Consider the following 22,430-nt stretch of genomic DNA (forward strand, 5'->3'; position numbering starts at 1 on the left):
CTTCTACATAAGTTAGGCTCAAGTCACACCCACATCACCCAGCGTGGAGCAGACCCATTGGTGAGCCATTCATGAATGTTTTGCTTACAGCCGAGACAGAATCAACCCTATCCATGTATATCACCATGAGACTCACCTGCTCTCCTGTCTGTTAGAAACAGTATATCTTTTCTATGTGGCCAATGCAACTCAAGCTCAGGTTTCAGAATCACAGGCCCATCAATAGCCACAAAGAAAAACCATTCTGACATTAATCTGCATCCTGTCTTAATGCACATTTACTTTTATACTCGTGCACACACTGGCACACTCATTCATTCTCTGAGTCTGTGCATACCCACTAGCAAGCAGACATAAAAAATATAGCCAATGGTTTTGATTCCATGCTTGTGACCAGTGATCTGTGTGCCTAGGCTTGTGGAAGTTCTGACATTTGTCATCATGGGATGGGAAGAGTGGTATAGCTTACCCTATGGATTTTGAGAACTACCCCTCTATTTATGACACTTGCCCCCCAAAAACAAATGGTACTTTAGGCTCCAAGTATACTGCTATATGAGAGAAGGAATTTGGCAAGCAATTCAGGTCCTTAGGCTCTTTTCTTGAATGAATGAATGAATGAATGAATGAATGAATGAATGAACGAACGAACGAATACATACATACATACATACATACTTTTACAAAAGATTCCTGGGTTGTGACCAAACTTAATTACAAACACAAAAATAAGCAATTTTGAAATGAACTCAAATACTGGAGCACAGACTAGTATTTCTCTCACATGAAACCTCAGCAATTATTATGCATCTGAGTGGAGACTTGGTTTTTCTCCCTTACAAGTGAGACCCCTCCAGGGCTGACTTGTTCAACAAGGCTTTGAGCACCTGAGGCTTCAGTGGGGAGGCCCCACCAGTATAACTTGCTTTCTGTCTTCCCCATCCTCATCTCGATCAAAAATATTTAATTAGCTGGTTATCATAATTACTCTAGCTGGGGACCTTGTTTGTTCTCCTTCCCTGCTATTCCCAGGGATCTGTAGGCTCTACCACTTCTGTGCCAGAGGGACCTTTCTATCACAGCTTCTCTCTGCCTTTTTGTTTTTCCTTTTCATGATCAGAACAAAAAAAAAAAAGGAAAAAAAAAAAGCCTGGGGAAAGAAATCATCTCTCCTTCTGTGTCTGGGTAAAACCCTATAACTACCTTGTCCCAATCAGGAAAAGTTTCCATGACAACCATGCTTCCTGATGCCACCACTAACTTAGTGTTCACATCAAATAGACAGTCCTTTACCAAGCTCCATGGTGCCTGTACTTCACCATTGCTAAAGGCCTCTAACACACCAGCTGTCTTAAAAGGATCTTAAAAGGATCTTTTCCTCATAGTAATCATTAAAAAGCACACCAATATACTAAAAGGTACAGTAGAGACATAGATATGAAAAAGAACCTGTGACGTGGTGGGGGGAAGTGTGAATAGACAAATGGAGAAGCACTGGGACATAATGAGAGTTGGGTGCCTTACACCATGGTCAATGTCCTCAACTTTGAGCTAAGAGCTAATGAGGTTGGAATTCCTCCTACATATGACCCATGGATTAAGGGACTTTTTCTCTCTGAGCCCCAATACTCCCTCTGTAAAAGTCAGAGACTGAGACACTTCATGGGACTGCTTGGAAGATTAGATGATAAAAAAGCAAAGATTCGAAAAGTGCTTAGTAAGTACCTGGCACATAGTAGGAATTCAACAAAGGGGGATTATCATGTTATCATTGTGAAGGTGAAGAGTTGAATTGGAATGAGTCTGAGCAAACAAGCAATCACAATATTTTAATTGATTATTAACATTTTGCTAATAATAAGTAGATATTTAAGGATTTTCCTAGCAAACTTTTCTCTTAGGCTATTAAGCCATACCTGCAATTACAGGAATGAATCTATTCATTTCCATTCCTGAGACTTAAGGGGATATACCTGGGCAATCTCCAGGGTTCATCTAAATCTCTCTGTATATATAGTTCTGCATAGCATTTGTTTCATTTTGAAACAGAAGCAAAGAAAAAAATTGATTAACCACTAAAGTATTTGTTTGATATTCCACATTCTCAACAGCAATCAAGAATATTTTAATCCTTGCACTCGTCAGTGTGGCTCAGTTGGTTGGGCATTGTCCCATGCAGGGGTTGTGAGCTCGATTCCATATAGGGGGCATGCAGGAGGCAGTTAACAGATGTTTTGATCTCACATCAATATTTCTCTCTCTCTCTCTCTCTCTCTCTCTCTCTCTCTCTTCCCTCCCTCCCTCCCTCTCTAAAAATCAATAATTTTAAAAAAATCTTAATTCTTCTCTAGAGACAAAAAAACAAGAACATGTATTTATATAATATTTTCATTGTGTCACAGCTCAGATTTCATTTCAAAATCAGAATTCATGTTGTAGAAAACATTCAATATCTCATTATTGAACAAACTCCCATATTCCAACTCCTCTCCCACCCTCATTTACAGTGCCCTAAGAGAGGTGAGAGGGCCCTCAGAAATAAAACCAATTCAAACTTTTATTTTTAATAGATAAAACTCTTTTTGCATTTTTAAAATATCTCATTTCTGTCAATATATCTAGACAGAAATGAGATAATATATCTAGATAAATTCTTTCTATTAAGAACTCTTAAGAGTGAATAAAATAATCTTTATAAATGCGTTGTACAGTATGAACATTCCTCAAAAAATTAAAAAGAGAATTATCATATGAACCAGCAATCCTTCTTCTGGGTATACATCCAAAGAAAATGAAGTCAGTACCTTTGAACTCCCACATTCACTGCAGCACTAACCACAACAGGCAAGATATGGAAACAACCTAAGAGTTTGTCCACAGGTGAATGGATAAAGAAATTGTGGAATATATACAATGGAATATCATTCAGCCTTAAAAATAAAGGAAATCCTGCCTTTGCAACAACATGGATAGACCTAGAGGTTATTAATGCTAGGTGAAATAAGACAGATAGAAAAAAAGTACTGTATGAGCTTACTTATAAGTGGAGTCTAAAAAAGTCCAACTCAGAGAGGCAGAGAGTAGAATGGTGGTTCCTAGGGGTGGGAGTAGGGGGAAATAGGGAAATGTTGGTCAAAGGGTACAAACTTTCAACTATATAGGATGAATCAGTTCTAGAGATCTAATGTACATTAGGCTGACTATAGTTAATAATACTGTATTGGAGAGAATTAAAAATGGCGGCAGAGTAAGTGGATGCTGCACGGACATGCTCCTAGGAACAAATTGGTATTACAACTAAAATACAGAAAAACTTCCTGAATATTCAACAGAAAACTCGCAGGAGAGAACCCGGATACCCGAGGACCAAAAGTAGAAACTACATAGAGACTGATAGGAGGGGTGGAGGTGTGAAAAGTTTGGCCAGTCACCCACAGGCAGTAGCTGAAGTCCCGGAGAGATATCTCAGCTGTGGGGGGTTGCCACTGAGAACTCTGATATCTAATCCCCAAGCTGGGCCCCCCAGCAGAGAGCACCAAAACTGAGGAGAGTACCCACATAACATCTGGCTGTGAAAAGCAGTGGGGTGCTGTCTGCCAGGGAATAACAGCTGAAAATTCAGGCACCCTCTTAAAGAGCCAACACACAAAATTTCCAACACACAAGCCATGCACCTTGTGCTCCGACAGAGGGAGAGTGAAGTGGACTGGAGCTGTGCCAGAAGCCAGGACTGGGACTTGGGGGATAGAGCTCAGAAGGGAGACACCCCAAGTTTCCTGGGCTGAGTCATTCCCTTGTGCAGCAGAGGACATCTTTCCCACATAGACATTTGCCTTGCCTGGGGGGAAGGCAGTTGACACAACTTATTGGAAAATACCTTTCCCTGAAGCCACTTAAGAGATTAAAAATAACAATTAACCTCCAGCAGAAGAAACTGCCCCACCCTGTTAGAAAGAACTCTCACCACACCTGAGGAAGCTTGCCTAAGGAACAAATTCAAGTCAGAATTCTATCAGTCTATAGGCAGAGGCAGTCTCTGGAGTCTTTGAGTCTATGCCTGATCTAATTAGTCAGAAACAGCCTTTAACACTGTCCTGCACTAGAGATTGAGAGGTGTAGAGGATCTACCTAATACAGTAGTTCTTTGGGTTACATCGAAGATCAATTCCTACGGCGTGACGTAACGCGATTTTCACCATAAGTCAGAACCCACCTACATAAGCACCTACGTCACTCACATGGAGCACATACACAACAGTAATGAACTGAAACAGTAAAAAAAAAAATTTAAAGAAAGATAACAATTCCTGACCTTTACTTGTGGTAAATAAATAATAATTAAAAAAACATAAAGCATATATGTACATACATCAAAATGTTGGAACTTTTTTTTATAAATAAATGGGAGATGGCGACGTAACCACAATATGACGTACATCGAGTCCGATGTAACCCGAGGACTGTTTGTACATAGTCAAACCCAAACAGAAAGCCAAAATGAGGAGAGAAAGAAACAACCCCCAAATGAAAGAACTAGAGCATTCTCCAGAAAAAGAGATAAATGAAGCAGAGATAAGAAACTTATCTGAAACAAAGTTCAGAGTAATGATGGTAAAAACACTTAACAGCATGAAAAAAACTAGTAATGATGAAAAAAAGAACAGTCAGAGATAAAAAATAACACAAATAAAGAACACATTGGAAAGTATACACAGCAGATTAGGAAAGCTGAGGATTGAATTGGTGAATTAGAAGACAGAGTTGAAAATATCACTCAATTAGACAACCAAAAAAAAAACAAACAAACAAAAAAAAAAACACCACAATTTAAAAACAGGATGACAGCTTAAGGGAGCTGTGGGACAATGTGAAACATAACAATGTTAGAATAGCAGGTATGCCAGAAGAGGCAGAAAGAGAGAAAGGCATAGAGAAGGTGTTTGAATAAATAATGGCAGAAAACTTCCCTAACCTGGTAAAGGAAAGTGTCACACAAGTTCAGGAGGCACAGAGAACTCCAAAACAAGAATAACCCAAACAGACCCACACCCAGACACATCATAATTAAAATACCAAAAGTTAAAAACAAAGAGAGAATCTTAAAGGCAGCAAGAGAAAAGAAAACTGTTACCCACAAAGGAGTTCCCATAGGCTGACACCAGATTTCTCATCAGAAACTCTACAGGCCAGAAGGGAATGGCATGAAGTACTCCAGGTAATGGAAAGCAAGGATCTGAGACCAAGATTACTATATCCAGCAAGGCTATCATTCAAAATACACAGTCAAATAAAGAGCTACCCAGACAACAAAAAGGCTAAAGGAGTTCATCACCACCAAGCCAGCATTACAAGAAATGCTAAAGGGATTGCTGTAATGAGAAGAAGAAAGAGAGAGAGAAACCTAGCCATACAGAATTAAAATGGCAATAAATAAGTACCTATCAATAATAACCCTAAATGTAAATGGATTAAATGCTCCAATCAAAAGGTGTAGGGTAGCTGAATGGATACAAAAACACGATTCAACTATATGTTTTCTACAAGAGACCCACCTCAAAACAAAAGACACACACAGGATGCGAGTGAAGGTTTGGAAAAAAATTTACCATGCAAATGGAAAAGAAAAAAAAGCTGGAGTAGCAATACTCATATCCTACAAAATAGACTTTAAAATGAAGGCCATCACAAGAGACAACAAAGGTCACTACATAATACTAAATGGATTTGTCCAACAAGAGGATATAACCCTGATAAACATATATGCACCCAATATAGGAGCACCTAAATATATAAACAACTTCTAGAGGATTTTAACAGAGAGATAGATAACAATACAGTTATAGTAGGGGACTTTAACACCCCTCCGACTTCACTGGATAGATCTTCCAGATAAAAACTTAACAAGGAAACAGAGACTCTAAAGGACACAGTGGATCAGATGGGCTTAATTGACATTTATAGAACATTTCACCCCAACAGCAACAGAATATACATTCTTCTCAAGTGCACATGGATCATTCACAAAGATAGACCACATGTTAGGACACAAAACAAATCTCTACAAGTTCAAGAAGATTGAAATCATGTCAAGCATCTTCTTAGGTCACAGTGGAATGAAATTAGAAATCAACTAGTATCGTAAAAACATTCAAACACATGGAGGCTAAATAGCATGTTATTAAACAATGAATGGTTACCAATGAGATCAAGAAAAAAATTAATACAACTTCCTGGAAACAAATGAAAATGAACACACAACAACCCCAAATCTCTGGGACACAGCAAAAGCAGTCCTGAGAGAGAAGTTCATAGCACCACAGGCATACCTCAGAAAGAAAAATTAGCAATAAACTACTTAACCCTACAACTTAAAGAACTAGAAAGAGAACAAGAAAATTCCAGAGCAAGTAGAAGGAATGACATAATAAAGATTAGAGAAGATGTAAGTAACATAGAGACTAAAAAAGCAATACAAAAAAAATTAATGAAACCAAGAGCTGGTTCTTTGAAAGGATAAACAAAATTGATAAACCATTAGCCAGACTCATCAAGAAACAAAGAGAGAGGACCCAAATAAATGAAATCAGAAACAAAAGTGGAGATGTAACCATTGACAGCACAGAAATACAAAGGATTGTAAAAAAATACTATGAACAACTATATGCCAACAAGTTGGACAATGTGGATAAAATAGACAAAATCCTAGAAAAATACAATCTCCCAAAACTGAATCAGGAAGTATCAAAAAACCTGAATAGGACAATAACAACTGATGAAATAGAAGCAGTAATAAAAATACTCCCATCAAACAAAAGTCCAGGTCCGGACGGCTTCACAGCAGAGTTTTACCAAACATTCAAAGAAGAACTAATACCTATACTCCTCAAACTATTTCAGAGGAAGGAATACTTCTAAACTCTTTTTATGAGGCCAGCATTAACTTAATTCCAAAATCAGATAAAGACACTACAAAGAAAGAATTACAGGCCAATATCCCTGATGAACACAGATGCTAAAATCCTAAACAAAATATTAGCAAATCGCATCCAGCAATATATTAAAAAGATCATGCACCATGATCAAGTGGGATCACATGATACTTTTTGAAAGAGGACATACAGAAGGCCAAGAGACATATGAAAACATGCTCAAAGTCAGTATTCATCCAAGAGATGCAAATCAAAATGACAATGTGGTACCATCTCACATCTGTCCAGGGATGCAAGGCTGGTACAATATTCACAAATCAATAAACGTGATATATCACATAAACAAATTGAAAGACAAAAATCACATGATCATATCCACAGATGCAGAAGAAGCATTTGACAAAATCCAACACCCATTTTTGAAAAAAACTCTCAGCAAAGTGGGAATAGAGGGAGAATATCTCAACATGATTAAGGCAATATATGACAAACCTACAGTCAACATCATATTCAATGGGCAAAAACTAAAACCATTTCCCCTAAGAACAGGAATAAGAAATGGATGCCCAATGTCACCAGTCCTGTTCGACATAGTACTGGAAGTGCTTGCCATAGTGATCAGAGAAGAAAAAGAGATAAAAGGCATCCAAATTTGAAAAGAAGAAGTAAAACTGTCATTATTCGCAGTTGATATGATATTGTACATAGAAAACCCCAAAGACTCCATCAAAAAACTACTAGACTTAATAGATGTATTTGGCACTGTGGCAGGATACAAAATTAACACCCAGAAATCTATGGCCTTTATATACACCAATAATGAATGCACACAAAGAGAAACTGAAAAAAAAATCCCATTTACCATTGCAACAAAAAAATTTAAGATACCTAGGAATAAACTTAACTAAGGAGGTAAAAGACCTATACTCAGAAAATTATAGGACGTTGAAAAAAGAGATAGAGGAAAACATAACAATTGGAAGAATATACCATGTTCATGGATTGGTAGAATCAACATCATTAAAATGTCTACACTACCCAAAGCAATCTATATATTCAATGCACTCCCCATTAAAATACCAATGGCATATTTCACAGACCTAGAAAAAACTGTTCAAAAATTCATATGGAATAAAAAAAGACCCCAAATAGCTGCAGCAATCCCGAGAAAGAAAAACAAAGTTGGAGGGCTCACAATGCCAGATATCAAGATATACTACAAAGCCACTGTTCTCAAAACTGCCTGGTACTGGCACAAGAATAGACATATAGACCAATGGAACCTAACAGAAAACCCAGAGATCGACCCAAGCCATTATGCCCAATTAATATTTGACAAGAGCATACAATGGAGTCAAGATAGTCTCTTCAATAAATGGTGTTGGGAAAATTGGACAGATACATGAATAAAAATGAAACTAGATCACCAGCTTACACCATACACAAAAATAAATTCAAAATGAATAAAGGACTTAAACGTAAGATGGGAAAACATAAAAATCTTACAAGAATCCATAAACAGTAAAATATCAGACATAGATTGTAGCAATATCTTTACTGATACAGGTCCTAGGGCAGTAGAAACCAAGGAGAAAATAAACAAATGGGACTACATCAAAATAAAAAGCTTCTGCACAGCGAAAGAAACCATTGACAAAACAACAAGAAAGCCCACTGCATGGGAAAACATATTTGCCAATGTTATCTCCAATAAGGGTTTAATCTCCAACATTTACAGGGAACTCATACAACTTAACCAAAGAAAGATAAACAATGCAATGAAAAAATGGGCAAAGGACCTACATAGATACTTTTTGAAAGAGGACATACAGAAGGCCAAGAGACATATGAAAACATGCTCAAAGTCAGTATTCATCCAAGAGATGCAAATCAAAATGACAATGTGGTACCATCTCACATCTGTCAGAATGGCTATCATCAATAAATCAACAAATGACAAGTGCTGGCGAGGATGTAGAGAAAAAGGAACCCTTTTGCACTGCTGGTGGGAATGCAGACTGATGCAACCACTGTGGAAAACTGTATGGAGTTTCCTCAAAAATTAAAAATGGAACTGCCATTTGACCCAGTGATCCCATTTCTAGAAATATATACCACGAAATCAGAAACACCAATCAGAAAGGATATATGCACCTCAATGTTCATAGCGGCACAATTCACCATAGCTAAGATTTGGAAACAGCCTAAGTGCCCATCAGCAGATGAGTAGGTTAAAAAACTGTGGTACATGTACACAATGGAATACTATGCTGCTGTAAAAAAGAAGGAACTCTTACCATTTGCAACAGCCTGTATGGACCTAGAGAGCATTATGCTAAGCAAAATAAGCCAGTCAAAGAAAGATAAATATAACATGACCTCACTCATTTGTGGAATATAATGAACAATATAAACTGATGAACAAAAATAAAGCCAGAGGAAAAAATTATTTTAGAATATAATAAAAGTAATCCTGTTATTTGCAGATTTTCAATATTTCCTACAACTTTTGTGATATTACACTATGTTAGTACAGTTTTGGTAATATTATTGTATTTAAAATCTTTTTTCTTGAAATATTAATGCTTATTGCATGTAACATTTTATTTAAAATAGTTTTTCTTGGAAAAATAAAATGATAGAAAATATAATAATAATAATAATAATAATAATAATAATAATAATAAATTGAATATTTGAAAGTTGTTACAAGGGTAGATCATAGGTGCTCTCACCACACCAAAAAAAAATTATGTAAGGAGATGGATATGTTCATTAGTTTGACTGTAGTAATCATTTCACTGTATAAAACAACACTGTAAATATTCTAGTACACAATTTCTATTTTTAAATTGAAAAATATTTAAAAGAAAAAATGTGTATTAAATGCTACCTGAGCTGGCAGAAAAGTAAAGCAAATCCTTGAAGGCCAGAAACAGAAAATAAATCCACAGAGGGTATCTAGTATTCCAGCTAGAATTTGCCACAGTGCATCTGTCTATTTAGCTAACAAACATTTTTTCTATAATAGGCCAGAGCACAAATATTTCAAGTTTTCCAGAGTACATACTCTGTTGCATCCCCTCAACTTTGCCATTGTGTCATGAGAGCATGCATAGATAGTATACAAATAATGGGTATAGCCCTGTTTCAATAAAACTTTATGTAAATAGGCAGCATGCAGAATTTAGCCTTCAAGCCATAGTTTGCCAATCCCTTCTTTATAGCCTGGCTTTTAGTATTTTTCCCTCAAGAAAACATGTCTGGTATAACACATTTGTCCCATGTGGTAAACTGTTGTAGGTATGGTCACAATATCTTCACATCTCCCTGTACACATGCCTTGGGGAGTTCCTCTCACAATGACTCTGGGATAGACCATATGACTTGTTTTGGCCAATGAGACAATAATAAATGTAACATCAAAAGAGACTTGAAAGTACTAGCAGAATGGGGCTTGTCCTCTCTTGCTGGTCCTGGAATCTCTGAATCCATCACCATGTAAATTAGCCCAGGCCAGCCTGCCAAAGACACATGGTCCCTCATCCCCATTATCCCAGCCAATAGGGAGCTTTAACTGACAGTCAGCACCAGTTGCCAGACATATAAATGAAGCCATCCTAAACCAACTAGCCCCAGGCAACCCACCAGTTGACGGTAAGTCCCATGAGTGATTCTAGATTAAACCAGCAGAAGAGCTGCCCAGCTGAGCAAAGCCTAAATTGCTGAACTACAGAAGCATTAGCTAATATATGATTGTTTTAACGATTACATTTTTTGGGTTATTATGCAGCAAAAGCTAAATTATACATTCCATAGGAAGTTTATTATCTCCTAAAAGTTAAAGTCAACAAGTCTATGGACAGGAATGGGGACTAGAAGACTGAGGAAGCACACAAAAAAATGTATTTCCATTTTAAAGATCCTATCACCTGCCAGCAGGGACAAGCCCTTCCTTGTTCCTCCTCATATGCTGGAACAAATTCTTCCTACCTGAGCAGACTTCTTGGTAAGTTGGATTGGAAGTGTAGCCTCCTGCATAGCCAACTTGAGTTGAATATACTCCTTTCAGGGTCCAAAATTTCCTCTCCGCTCCCCAGAAACAGCCCATTCCTAAGAAAAACATAAGATACTGATTAGTCCTTTATCAAAAACTAGAGGCCCAGTGCACAAATTCGTGCACGTGTGGGGTCCTGCTGGCCCACCCCAATTGGGGATGGGGCTGGCTAGGGGAGGGACCACGGGTGGTTGGCTGGCTGGCCCCGTTTCCTGGTCAAACTCCTGGTTGGTCGAACTCCCGCCCAAGGGGACAATTTGCATGTTAACCTTTTATTATATAGGACTAGAGGCCCAGTGCACAGATTCATGCACCAGTGGAATCCCTCGGCCTGGTCTGAGCCCTCCTGCAATCCGGGACCCCTCGGGGAATGTCGCACTGCCAGTTTCGGCCCAATCCCTGCAGGCCAGGCCGAGGGAGCCCACTGGTGGACGAATCCATGCACCGGGCCTCTAGTATGCATATAAGATCTTTGGTTAATTTCTTCCCACCTTCCCCATTCCCCCTTCCCTCTGAGATTCATCAGTTTGTTCCATGTTTCCATGCCTGTGTGTTGAGCGTCTGCCCCCTGGTGGTCAGTGCATGTCATAGGTATTGGTCAAACAGTTGAACAGTCGCTTAGGCTTTTATATAGAGAGATAAAATAGTCGTTGCACTGTTTCACTAGAAAAGAGAAGCTGTTCCTGTGATTTAGTAATAAAAAATAACTCAGATTTTATCATTTAAAGGAGAGGCTGTAACATTTAAAAATAATTTTATTTAAGATTCTTTGCATAGAATGTCTCTGTGCTTTAGTTTGCAAAAGCATAAAAAGCCTAACATTTCAATGAAGTTAGTAAAGCTACACTTTTCCAAATAACAGTAAAAGGATAACTGCTTTTGATTAATGATTTCCTCACTTGATTCATTATGGTCTCATCAAACCATAATAATTTGTATTAATAGTAGAAAGTTATTTAACAATCAGCATCCTTATCATGCTTTTCAAAAAAAATTCTAACAAGGAAAAGTAACACTAAAATACTAATTTAAAAGGGAGACCTTCCCCAAATCAACACAGATGAACAAAATATTTTATTAACAATTTCACATATGTGTTCAGTTTTTTAATTTTTTAAAGTCATAAACCTTTATGTGATAGATCACTGCTCCCCAAAAAGAACAGTTTCCAGAATTCTATTACTGAGTATAATGAATGAGAAAAAAGAGAGAGCAGAAATACAGGGAAGGTAGGAACAAAAAACAAAGAAACTCACAAAAATAGCATTGCAATCAACTAGCAAACATGGTGCTCAAAACAGTAGATACTGGATTCCTTTGAACATATGAAAACTAAGCCCTATCTCTCATGAATGCACATACACACATCGAAAATGATGACTTATATTTCCCTTGGCTCTAAAGAGCCCTCATTTTCTACCATGAGTTTCTAACTGTGCACAACGGCTATCTGTGGCCAATTTCTAGATGTAAACAAGATGCCTGCCTCACTCCAGTTTTATATGGCACTATTAAGTCATGTATAATTAAGATCCCGGTTGGAACAACAGTTGGCAAATTAATATATGCCTCCTACTATGATCACTATATTTGTTAGATTTGATGACAGAGCTGAAAGAAAAAATAGAAGTTTACTGAAATTTTTGACAATTGTTAATATTCTACTTTAAATATATTCAGAGCAACAATAACCAAAAAGCAATGTGCATAGCATTACATATTACACAAAAATATATTTGCTCAAATGTGATGAGAAATATACTAACCAAAAATAGGTTGACAGTTAAAATATACAATAGAGCCAAATGATGAAATTTAATGCAGTAAAAAAATTACTGTTGTAATAACAATGCAACATGGAAATATGTATATGCTTATGTCATTATTGCCTAAAGCTAAATTTACAAAGAAAAAACAATATGTGCATGTTTTTATTACAACTATGAAAATATATTCATACCAAAGTAGACTAGAAAAAATATACAGTTATAACATAACTGTATTACAGTGATGAGAATATATTTTTTTACTTTTGAAGCTTTTCTGTAACTGAGTCATATTACTTTAAAAATGAAAAATGTATACATTTTTAAAAGGAAAACAAAAAATTCAAGGAAAACATAAGCATATGCATTACTTGAGTTATACACTGCTATATACTATGCTCCTGTTTGCAAAGGAAATGTCTGCTGCTAGTGAATATAACTAAATATTTACTGAGTATTTATAAAAATTGAGTATCCTCAAGTCTCTGGAACAAGAATTCACTATTAATTTTATTTCATTGCATTCCTGAGATGTGGGAATTATGTTAGGGTTCTCAAGAGAAACAGAACCAAAAGGAGGGAGGGAGGGAGGGAGGGAGGGAGGGAGGGAGGGAGAGAGAGAGAGAGAGAGAGAGAGAGAGAGAGAGAGAGAGAGAGAGAGAGAGATTGATTTATTATGAGAAATTGGCTCCCATAATTATGGAGGTTGAGAGGTTGCTCAGCTGTAGTCTGAAAGCTGGAGACCTAGGAAGCTGGTACTATAATTTGTCCAAACCCAAAGGCCTGTTAACCAGGAGCACTAATGTTCGAGGGCAGGAGAAGATGGATGTCCCAGCTCAAACAGAGGGAGTGAATTCACCCCTCCTTTGCCATTATGTTCTATCCAGGCCCTCAGTGGATTGAATAATGCCACCCATGTTGGTGAGGGAGGTGTCCTTTACTCAGTGTACCAATTCTGAAAACAGCCTCACAGACACACCCCAAAATGAAGTTTTATCTAGGCATCCCTTAGCCAGCTCAAGATAGCACATAAACTTAACCATCACAGGAATGACGATGATAGGAAATCTCTGGAGAAGAATGGGTAGAAAGTGCTCTGGACAGCATTATTGAGCATAAAAAGCCACAGACGCATCCAGAAGTTGTACAGTGTTCCAAGCTGAAGGCACCCTGGCCCCTGAAGTTCAGAAGTCTGCAGTGTGGGTTGAATAAAATATTTCCATATTGCACAATAACAGTGATGGTACCAAAGTGCACTGCAAGTATTCTACGCACAGGTACATGACTGGCTATTCTGCAGCCTGCCTACCCTGACCATTGTCTTACAGTCCCATACAGATGGCCCCAGACTCTATATCCTCTATAACTTCACTACATCCTCATGGTGATGATTTGTAAGACTTAAATGATTTTTGCAAAACCAAAAATATGTGCTCTAGTAGAGAGCTATTTAATCCCCACCTTTTCCCCCACTTTTTTTTATTTTTATTACCTGTTGATTCAGCATACATATATGTTATTTCCAGGAGGTAAAAAATAAAAAATGTGATAAAAACACACAATTAAACAGAATTGAGGAATAGTAGATTATATGAGTAAGAAGCAACTTAGTATATCCATACATTTCCCTTTTTAAAATCTTTATTGTTGAAAGTGTTGCGTATGTGCCCCCCTTTCTCCCCAGTGACCTCTTTTAGCATTGACCCCCTATTTAGCAAAAATCAAGACAAGACCCTGCTGAAGAAGGAAGACATGGCTCCAGCTGGGCAAAGGCCTCCAGGGGGCTTATGTGTGGCTGAAATAATGCCTCAGGAACCTGGTGTATAATTAATGGCAAATTTTCTAGAGAGGTACTTACTTAGGATAGGGGTTGTCGTAAGAATAAAACTCCTCCTTGAACCAATATGATATTTTATCTAGTGCCTTCCATTACAACCTAAGCATTCTTTTATTTGGTTTTGTGTGTGGGGGGGGAGGGGGGTAGTTAAACAAAGAAAACAGGTTTATTTTGGCAAAGTACTCAGAATTTATAATAGTCTAGTCCACAACATGAGTATCATCAAAGAAGATATAGTATGCACTATTTTCTTTAAAATATTTTTAATCTTTTATTATAAAGGAAAACATGGATACAGAAAAGCCACACAAAACAAATGCATATTTCAATGCATTATTTTTAGGTGAACATCCTTGCAACCAGAACTTTGCCACCCACCCAAGAAATCTCTCTTTGTACCACACCTCAATCACAAGTGCTTTCCTTCCCCACAAAGTAACCATTATCTGACTTTTATTGTGATCATTTCTATATATATATATACATATATATCTTTATATTTTTATCACTCAAGGTACCCATCCTAATTTTTTTGGTCTTGCTCAGTTTTAACAATTTGATGTCCTTTAAGTTCTTCTATTTTATTATTTAAACTTTTTATTGTTTAAAGTATTACATGAGTCTCCTTTTTCCACCATTGACCTCTCCCGGGCTGCTCTCACTCCCCAGCACATGCCCCCACCCCCCTAACTGTCTGTGTCCATTGGCCATGCTCATATTCATGCATACAAGCCCTTTGGTTGATCTCTTACTCCCTCACCCCCCGCCTTCCCTCATAGGTTGGACAGTCTGTTTGATGCTTCTATGTCTCCGGTTCTATTTTTCTTCATCAGTTTATGTTGTTTATTATATTCCACAAATGAGTGAGATCATGTGATATTTATCTTTCTCTGACTGGCTTATTTCGCTTAGCATAATGCTCTCCAATTCCATCCATGCTATTGCAAATGGTAAGAATTCCTTCTTTTTTACAGCAGCATAGTATTCCATTGTGTAGATGTACCACAGTTTTCTAATCCACTCATCTGCTGATGGGCACTTAGGCTATTTCCAAATCTTAGCTATGGTGAATTGTGCTGCTATGAACATAGGGGTGCATCTAAGTTCTTTTCATCGACAAGATCCCTCTTCATTCTTTTCCTTTTAATTTATCCACTGAAGAACATGTGTGCCAGTTGACCTGCAGTGCCCCACAGTGTGGATTCGGTTATTTACATTCTCATGATGCAATTCACCTTGTTCCTCTGTCCTCAGTATTTCCTGCAAATTTGGAGCTGGATCCAGGGGCTTTATCAGACTCAGATTTCAACCTTTGGCAAAATTACAGGTGGTACTTTGTTCTTTTTTTATTTTAAAAATTTTCCATCTTTTTTGAGATACAACTGACATGGAGCATTGTGTAAGTTTAAGGTATACAATGTGACAATTTGATACACATATATATTGTGAAGTTGTTATAATAAAGTTAGTTAACACATCCATCACCTCACATAATTACATTATTTATAGTGAGAACATTTAAGGTCTACTGTCTTAGCAACTTTCAAGTACAAAGGACAGCATTATTAACTATAGTCACCATGCTAAATATTAGATCTCCAGAAGTTATCCATATTATACTGGAAGTTTGTACCCTTTGCCAACATCTTCCCATTTCCCCCACCTCTAAGCCTCTGACAATCATCATTCTAATCTCTATTTCTATGAATTTGACTTTATTTTAGATACCAATATAAATTAGTTCATAAAGTATTTGTCTTTTCTCTGATTTATTAATTTTTTTAAGAGAGAGTGAAAGAGAAGGGAGAGAGAGAGAGAGAGAGAGAGAGAGAGAGAGAGAGAGAGAGAACATATCCCTATCAGTCTATTGATGGACACGTAGATTATTTCCATGTCTTAATTATTGTGAAAAGTGCTAAAATAAACATGGGGATGCATCTATCTCTTCAAGATAGAGATTTCATTTCCTTTGGATATATACCCAGATGTGGAATTGCTTGATCATATGGTAATTCTATGTTTAATTTTTTAATAATTTCCATACTGTTTTCTATAATGTCTATACCAATTTACATTCCCACCAATTAGGATTCCCTTTTCTCCACATCCTTACCAACACTTGTTATCTTTCATCTTTTTGGATTTAGAATTCTAACAGGTGTGAGGTGATATATCACTGTGGTTTTGATTTTGCATTTCCCTTATGATTAGTGATGTTGAGGATCTTTTCATGTATCTCTTGGCCATTTGTATGTCTTCTTTAGAAAAGTCTATTCAGGTCCTCTACCCACTTTTAATCAAATATTTGGAAGTTTTAATGGTTTGCAAATGTTTTCTCCATATCATTGCCTCTTCATTCTATGGACTGTTTCTGTCACTGTGCAGGTGCTTTTTTTGTTTGATATAATCCCACTTGTTTATTTTTGCTTTTGTTGCTTGTGCTTTTGGTGTCATAGCTAAAATATCATTGCCAAGGCCAATGTCAAGGAGGTTTTCCTCTACATTTTCTTCTAGGAGTTTTATCGTTTCAGGTCTTATGTTCAAATCTTCAATCTATTTCAAATTATTTTTATAATATCCATTTTTTCAACATCATTTATTTGAAAGTCTACCTTTCCCCCAGAGTATTTTTTACTCCATTGTCAGTTGTCAGTTGATCACATATGTGTGGGTTTACTTCTGGCCTCTCTATTCTATTCCATTGGTCTATGTGTCTGTTTTTATGGCAGTGCTATCCTGTTTTGATTACTATAGCTTTGTAGTATAATTTGAAGTCAGGAAGTGTGATGTTTCCAGTTTTGCTCTTCTTCCTTAAAATTACTTTGGCTCTTCAGGGTCTTTGTTGTTTCCATACAAATTTTAGAATATTTTTTTCTATTTCTGTGAAAACTGCCATTGGAATTTTGATACTGGGTTTGATATGGGATTGCACTAAGTCTATAGAAGACTTTGGATAATAGAGGCATTTAAACAATATTAATCCTTTCAATCCATGAACATGGAATATCATCCCACCTATTTGTGTCTTCAACTTCTTTCATCAATATCTTATAGCTTTCAGTGTATAAATTTTTCACTTAGGTAAATTTATTCCTAAGAATTTTATTGTTTTTGATGCTATTACGAGTGGGAATGTTTTCTTTATTTCTCTTTCAGATATTTCATTGTCACTGTATAGAAATGCTATTGATTTTATATGTTAATTTTATACCCTGCAACTGAATTCACTGGTTAGTTCTAACAATTTTTTATGAACTCTTTAGGATTTTCTATACATAAGATCATGTCATCTGCAAACAAAGACAATTTTACTTCTTCCTTTATGATATTATGCTTTTTATTTCTTTTTCTTGCCTAATTAGTCTGGCTAGGACTTCCAGTATAGTGTTAAATAGGAATGTTGAGAGTAAGCACTCTTGTCCTGTTTCTGATCTGAACAGAAAAGCTTTCAGTGTTTCAACACTGAGTATAATGCTAGCTATGGGTCTTTACATGACCTTTATTATGTTATGGTATAATTCCTCTATGCCTTCTAAAATTTCTTGAAAGCTTTTATCATGAAAGGATGGTCAGCTTTGGCAAATGCTTTTTCTGCATCTACAGAGATTCATGCAATTTTTATCCTTCATTATATTAATGTGGTATATCACATTTATTGATAAGCATCCTTGCATCCCACTTGATCATGGTATATGATCCTTTTAATGTACTATTGAATTTGGTGGGAATCCTCACCTCATCCTAACATTAGTGAGAATGCTCCAATAAGTATGAAATTTGTTGCATGTTTTGACGGATATCTTTTTTCAGACTAGAAAAGTGTCCCTCCATTTTTAGTTTATTAAGAGCTTTTTATCATGCATGAGTTTTGAGTTTTAAAAATACATGCATTCTTTTGAGATGATCATATATTTCTCTGTTTAATCTCTTACAGTGGTATATTACATTTGTAGATTTTTTTCTGAACCACACTAAAGTAAAACTTACTTACTAATAATGCATTTTAATATTGAAGAATTACTTTTGCTAACATTTTATTTTTAAAGTTTCCACTTATGTTCATAAGAAAGATTTGTCATGATTTTATTTCCTTGAACTATCTTGGCCAGAATTAGTATCAAGGTTATATTGGCCTCATGAAATAAATTGGCTAACTTTTTCCCCCTCCTATATAACATTAGAAAAGAATTATTCATTCCTTGAAGTTACAATAAAACTTTCTGAACTACCTTGTGTCTTTGGAGAGGAGAAGGGAGGGATTAAGGGTGACTTTAATTGCTGCACTGTTTTTTATTTATTCAAGTTTTCCTAATTCTATTTCTGTTTACGAGGTTTATATAACAGATCTAACCTTGGCTGTCATTGATCCTCTTTTTTGATTTCTATTTATGCTCCTTTTTTTTATAGTATCTTGGTGTGCACTTTACTTTTAGTCTGCTGTTTTCCTACCTTCTTGATATAAATACTTAGCTTATTTATTTTTAAGTGTTCTTGTTTTCTGACAAATGTACTTCAGTACACATTTACCTCTAAATTTTGCTTTAGGTAGATCTCACATATTTAGATATGTAGTACTTTTCTTGTCATTTTTTAGCAAGTATTTTATAATTTTCATGTTATTTCCCTTTTAACCAATTAATTATTTAAGGTTGTACATTTTAATTTTCAATCATATGACCTTTTTTATACTATCTTTTCATTTTGATGCAATTTTATTATATTGTGCTTAGAGAGTATGGTCTTCATTATGTTCTTTTTAAAATATGTTAAGATTTCAGAAGGTACCAGACCCTGATGGGGTGAATTCTATTTCATGAGGTCAGCCCCCACACAGTAGCTCAGAAACTATGGTAATGGCCAATCCTCACAGCCTGCCAGCATGAGGTCAACCCAAAACATGGACATGCCAATTACAATCAAGACTCAAATACAATAGGAGGACTCATATAACCCACACTAGAAACACTCCTGGAGCACCCAGCTCAGGTCATCAGGGAGACTACACCACTGGGCCCTACATAAGACCATCCTACCAATACTGGGAGACATAGCAAATCTACCTGAGAAACAAACAAAGAGAGGCAGCCAAAATAGGATACAAAAAACAAAAAAACAAAAACCATGCCCCAAATAAAAGAACAGAAGAAATCTCCAGAAAAAAAGGACTAAATGAAATGGAGGCAAGCAATCTACCAGATACAGAGTTCAAAACAATGATTATAAGGATTCTCAAGGGACTTAGAGAAAGAATAGATGGACTCAGTTATAACTTTAACAAAGAAGTAGTAAGCATTAAAAAACATACAGACCATTAAAAAAGAACCATTCAGAAATTAAGAATACAATAACTGAAATGAAGAATACACTAGAAAAAAACAACAGAACATATGAAGCAGGGAATTAAATCAACAATTTGAAAGACAAGGTAGCAGAAAACACCAAATCAAAACAGGGAAAAAAAAGAATTTCATAAAATGAGGATAGTTTAAGGGACTTCTGGGACAACTTTATGCTTAACAAAATCCATATCATAGGGGTACCACAAGGAGATGAGAAAGTGCAAAGGATTAAGCACCTATTTGAATAAATAATTATTGAAAACTTCCCTAACCTGGTAAAGGAAAAAAACACACAAGTCTAGGAAGCACAGAGTCCCAAACAAGACAAACCCAAAGAAGCCCATACCAAACAGAAATAAAAAAAAAAACAGAGTCTAAAATAAAAACAATACAAAAGGTCAATGAAACCAAGAGCTGATTCATTGAAAAGATAAACAATATTGATAAGCCTTTAACCAGACTCATCAAGAAAAAAAGAGCGATGATCCAAATAAATAAAATTGGAAGTGAAAGAAGAGAAATAATAGCGGACACCACAGAAATACATGGGATTGTAAGAAAATATTAGAACAACTAATTGTATGGCAACAAAATGAACAATATAGATGAAATGGATACATTCCTACAAACATATGATCTTCCAAAACCGAATCAAGACGAAAGAGAAAATCTAAACAGACTGATTTCAGCCAACAAAATCAAAGCAGTAATTTAAAAAACTCCCCAAAACAATCCTGGAAAAGATAACTGCACAGATAAATTTTACCAAATAGTTAAAAAAGAATTAACACCTATCCTTTTCAAACTATTCCAAAAAATTCAAGAGAAAGAAAGACTTCCAATCTCATTTTAGGAGGACAGCATTATCCTGATTCCAAAACCAGATAAAAACATTGCAAAGAGAAGGAGAAAATGGCGGAGGTATAAACAGACGTGTCCTGTGCCTTGTCCTGGAGCAGATAAGGGTGAGCAGCTGAAACGGGTAACATACAGCCCGAATAGGCAGAGGATTTTCAGCTGAGAGACTGTCTGCAGCTGGGAAAGACCGAGAACCCCCAGAAAAAAAAGGACGGTTGGAGACTGCGGCTGAAACCTCTCTCAGTGCGCCAGCTAAGCAGCGGAGACTGCGCCATCTTGGGTGGCTGTTGCCAGCATCCAGAGATCAGCTACTAACCTGGAAACAAGGGATCTCAAGCAGCGTGACTGCATGAACTCAGACGAGCACTGCTTCTTCTCACGGAAAGGTTAGACTTCCCCTAAAGGTGCAGTTTGCAATTCGGGTTGGAGAGAGGACCGAACTTGTGCGCGGGGCGAAATCTGCACCCCACAGAGTCCGCAGCCTTTGGGACCAGCGTGACCCGTGAGTGGGGAAGGGGCCCCACAGGGCTGCTGGCAGAAGGGAACGCTAAAAATAAGCCCATAGCTGGACTGGATGTAAAAAAGCAGCCTTGGACCTTGCCAGTGTGCCGGCTGCTTGGTGCCAGGGGCAAGTGGGCGCGCGGAGACTGTGCGCAGACCTGGAAGGTGGAGGCTTGCGAATTCGCACAACGTAGCAGGCTCTTGTTACAGTTCCCCTTAGATCCGTGCATTTGATTATTAAACCCAGTGCATGGGATTCCCCAGTTGGGGTCATTCGTAGAGCCTGTAGGGGAAAGTTCTTTTTGGGGAGCCTGGGAAACAGAGCGGGCAGTAACATTTAAAGAACCAGCTCTGGGCAGTGGACTTTCCCAAATCAGTTTCAAGTACCATAGAGAAAAAAAACCCTACTGATAGAGAGGACTTATAGCCTCGGAGGTCAATCCAGACACACTGCCACCCAGAGGCAGATCCACGAACTGTCTCTTCTGTGATCACAAATAAAGGCAGTCTGGTAAACAAATACAACCTGCCTTAAAATCAGGACTGTGGTTTGCGGCACGGAGGGACAGTGTATCGCAGGGAAATTCAACACTCTCCTGAATGCCTGGCAGGACTAAGGCGTGCCAAAAAGAGGAGTAGAAGATCTGAAGCACCTTCACTACTGCATATTTTTATATTTTTTTAAAATTCTTTTTTCACCATTTCATTAAGAACCTATTTTATTATTATTTTTTCATCACTTGATTTTACCTTTTTAATTACTACATTTTTTTAACCAGTATTATTGCTATCATTTTACCATTTTTTCAAGTGTCATTTTATTTTTATTTTTATTTTTATTTTATTTTGGGATTAGTGTTCTACACTCTATTTTCATCATTCCTTTAGCATCATTTCTCTCTATCTCACATTTACCCTTAAGCCAAAACACTCTTCCTCACTTTTCCCCTTTTGTTGTCCTGTTTCTCTTACCCTATTCCTGCTTTAGATTTTCCCTATTCCTTCTTTTTACCCACTGTCTAAATTTCACCCTACTTATATATCTAATTTCCAATCCCTTGCTCTAAATCCATATACACCTCTCTCTTATCTTTCTTCACTATCCAATTTTTTTTCTCTTTCTCGCTGTCGTTTTACTAGTGT

At 36.9% G+C, this 22,430-nt stretch overlaps 1 protein-coding gene across 3 annotated transcripts in view; it reads right to left on the reverse strand.

The window, feature by feature from the left end:
• The window catches only part of MSRA (methionine sulfoxide reductase A), a 400,173-nt gene that overhangs the window by 184,477 nt on the left and 193,266 nt on the right, over window positions 1-22,430 (reverse strand). For 2 of the 3 annotated variants that reach the window (XM_036313580.1, XM_036313579.1), the window contains exon 3: window positions 10,923-11,042. The exons of the other annotated variant lie outside the window; for it this stretch is intronic. In XM_036313580.1, the coding sequence (XP_036169473.1) occupies window positions 10,923-11,042 (120 nt within the window). The remainder of the gene's footprint in view (window positions 1-10,922; window positions 11,043-22,430) is intronic. 3 annotated transcript variants of the gene reach the window in all.

This window comes from Myotis myotis, unplaced genomic scaffold (assembly GCF_014108235.1).
Source record: "Myotis myotis isolate mMyoMyo1 unplaced genomic scaffold, mMyoMyo1.p scaffold_m19_p_6, whole genome shotgun sequence".
Taxonomy (NCBI): domain Eukaryota; kingdom Metazoa; phylum Chordata; class Mammalia; order Chiroptera; family Vespertilionidae; genus Myotis; species Myotis myotis.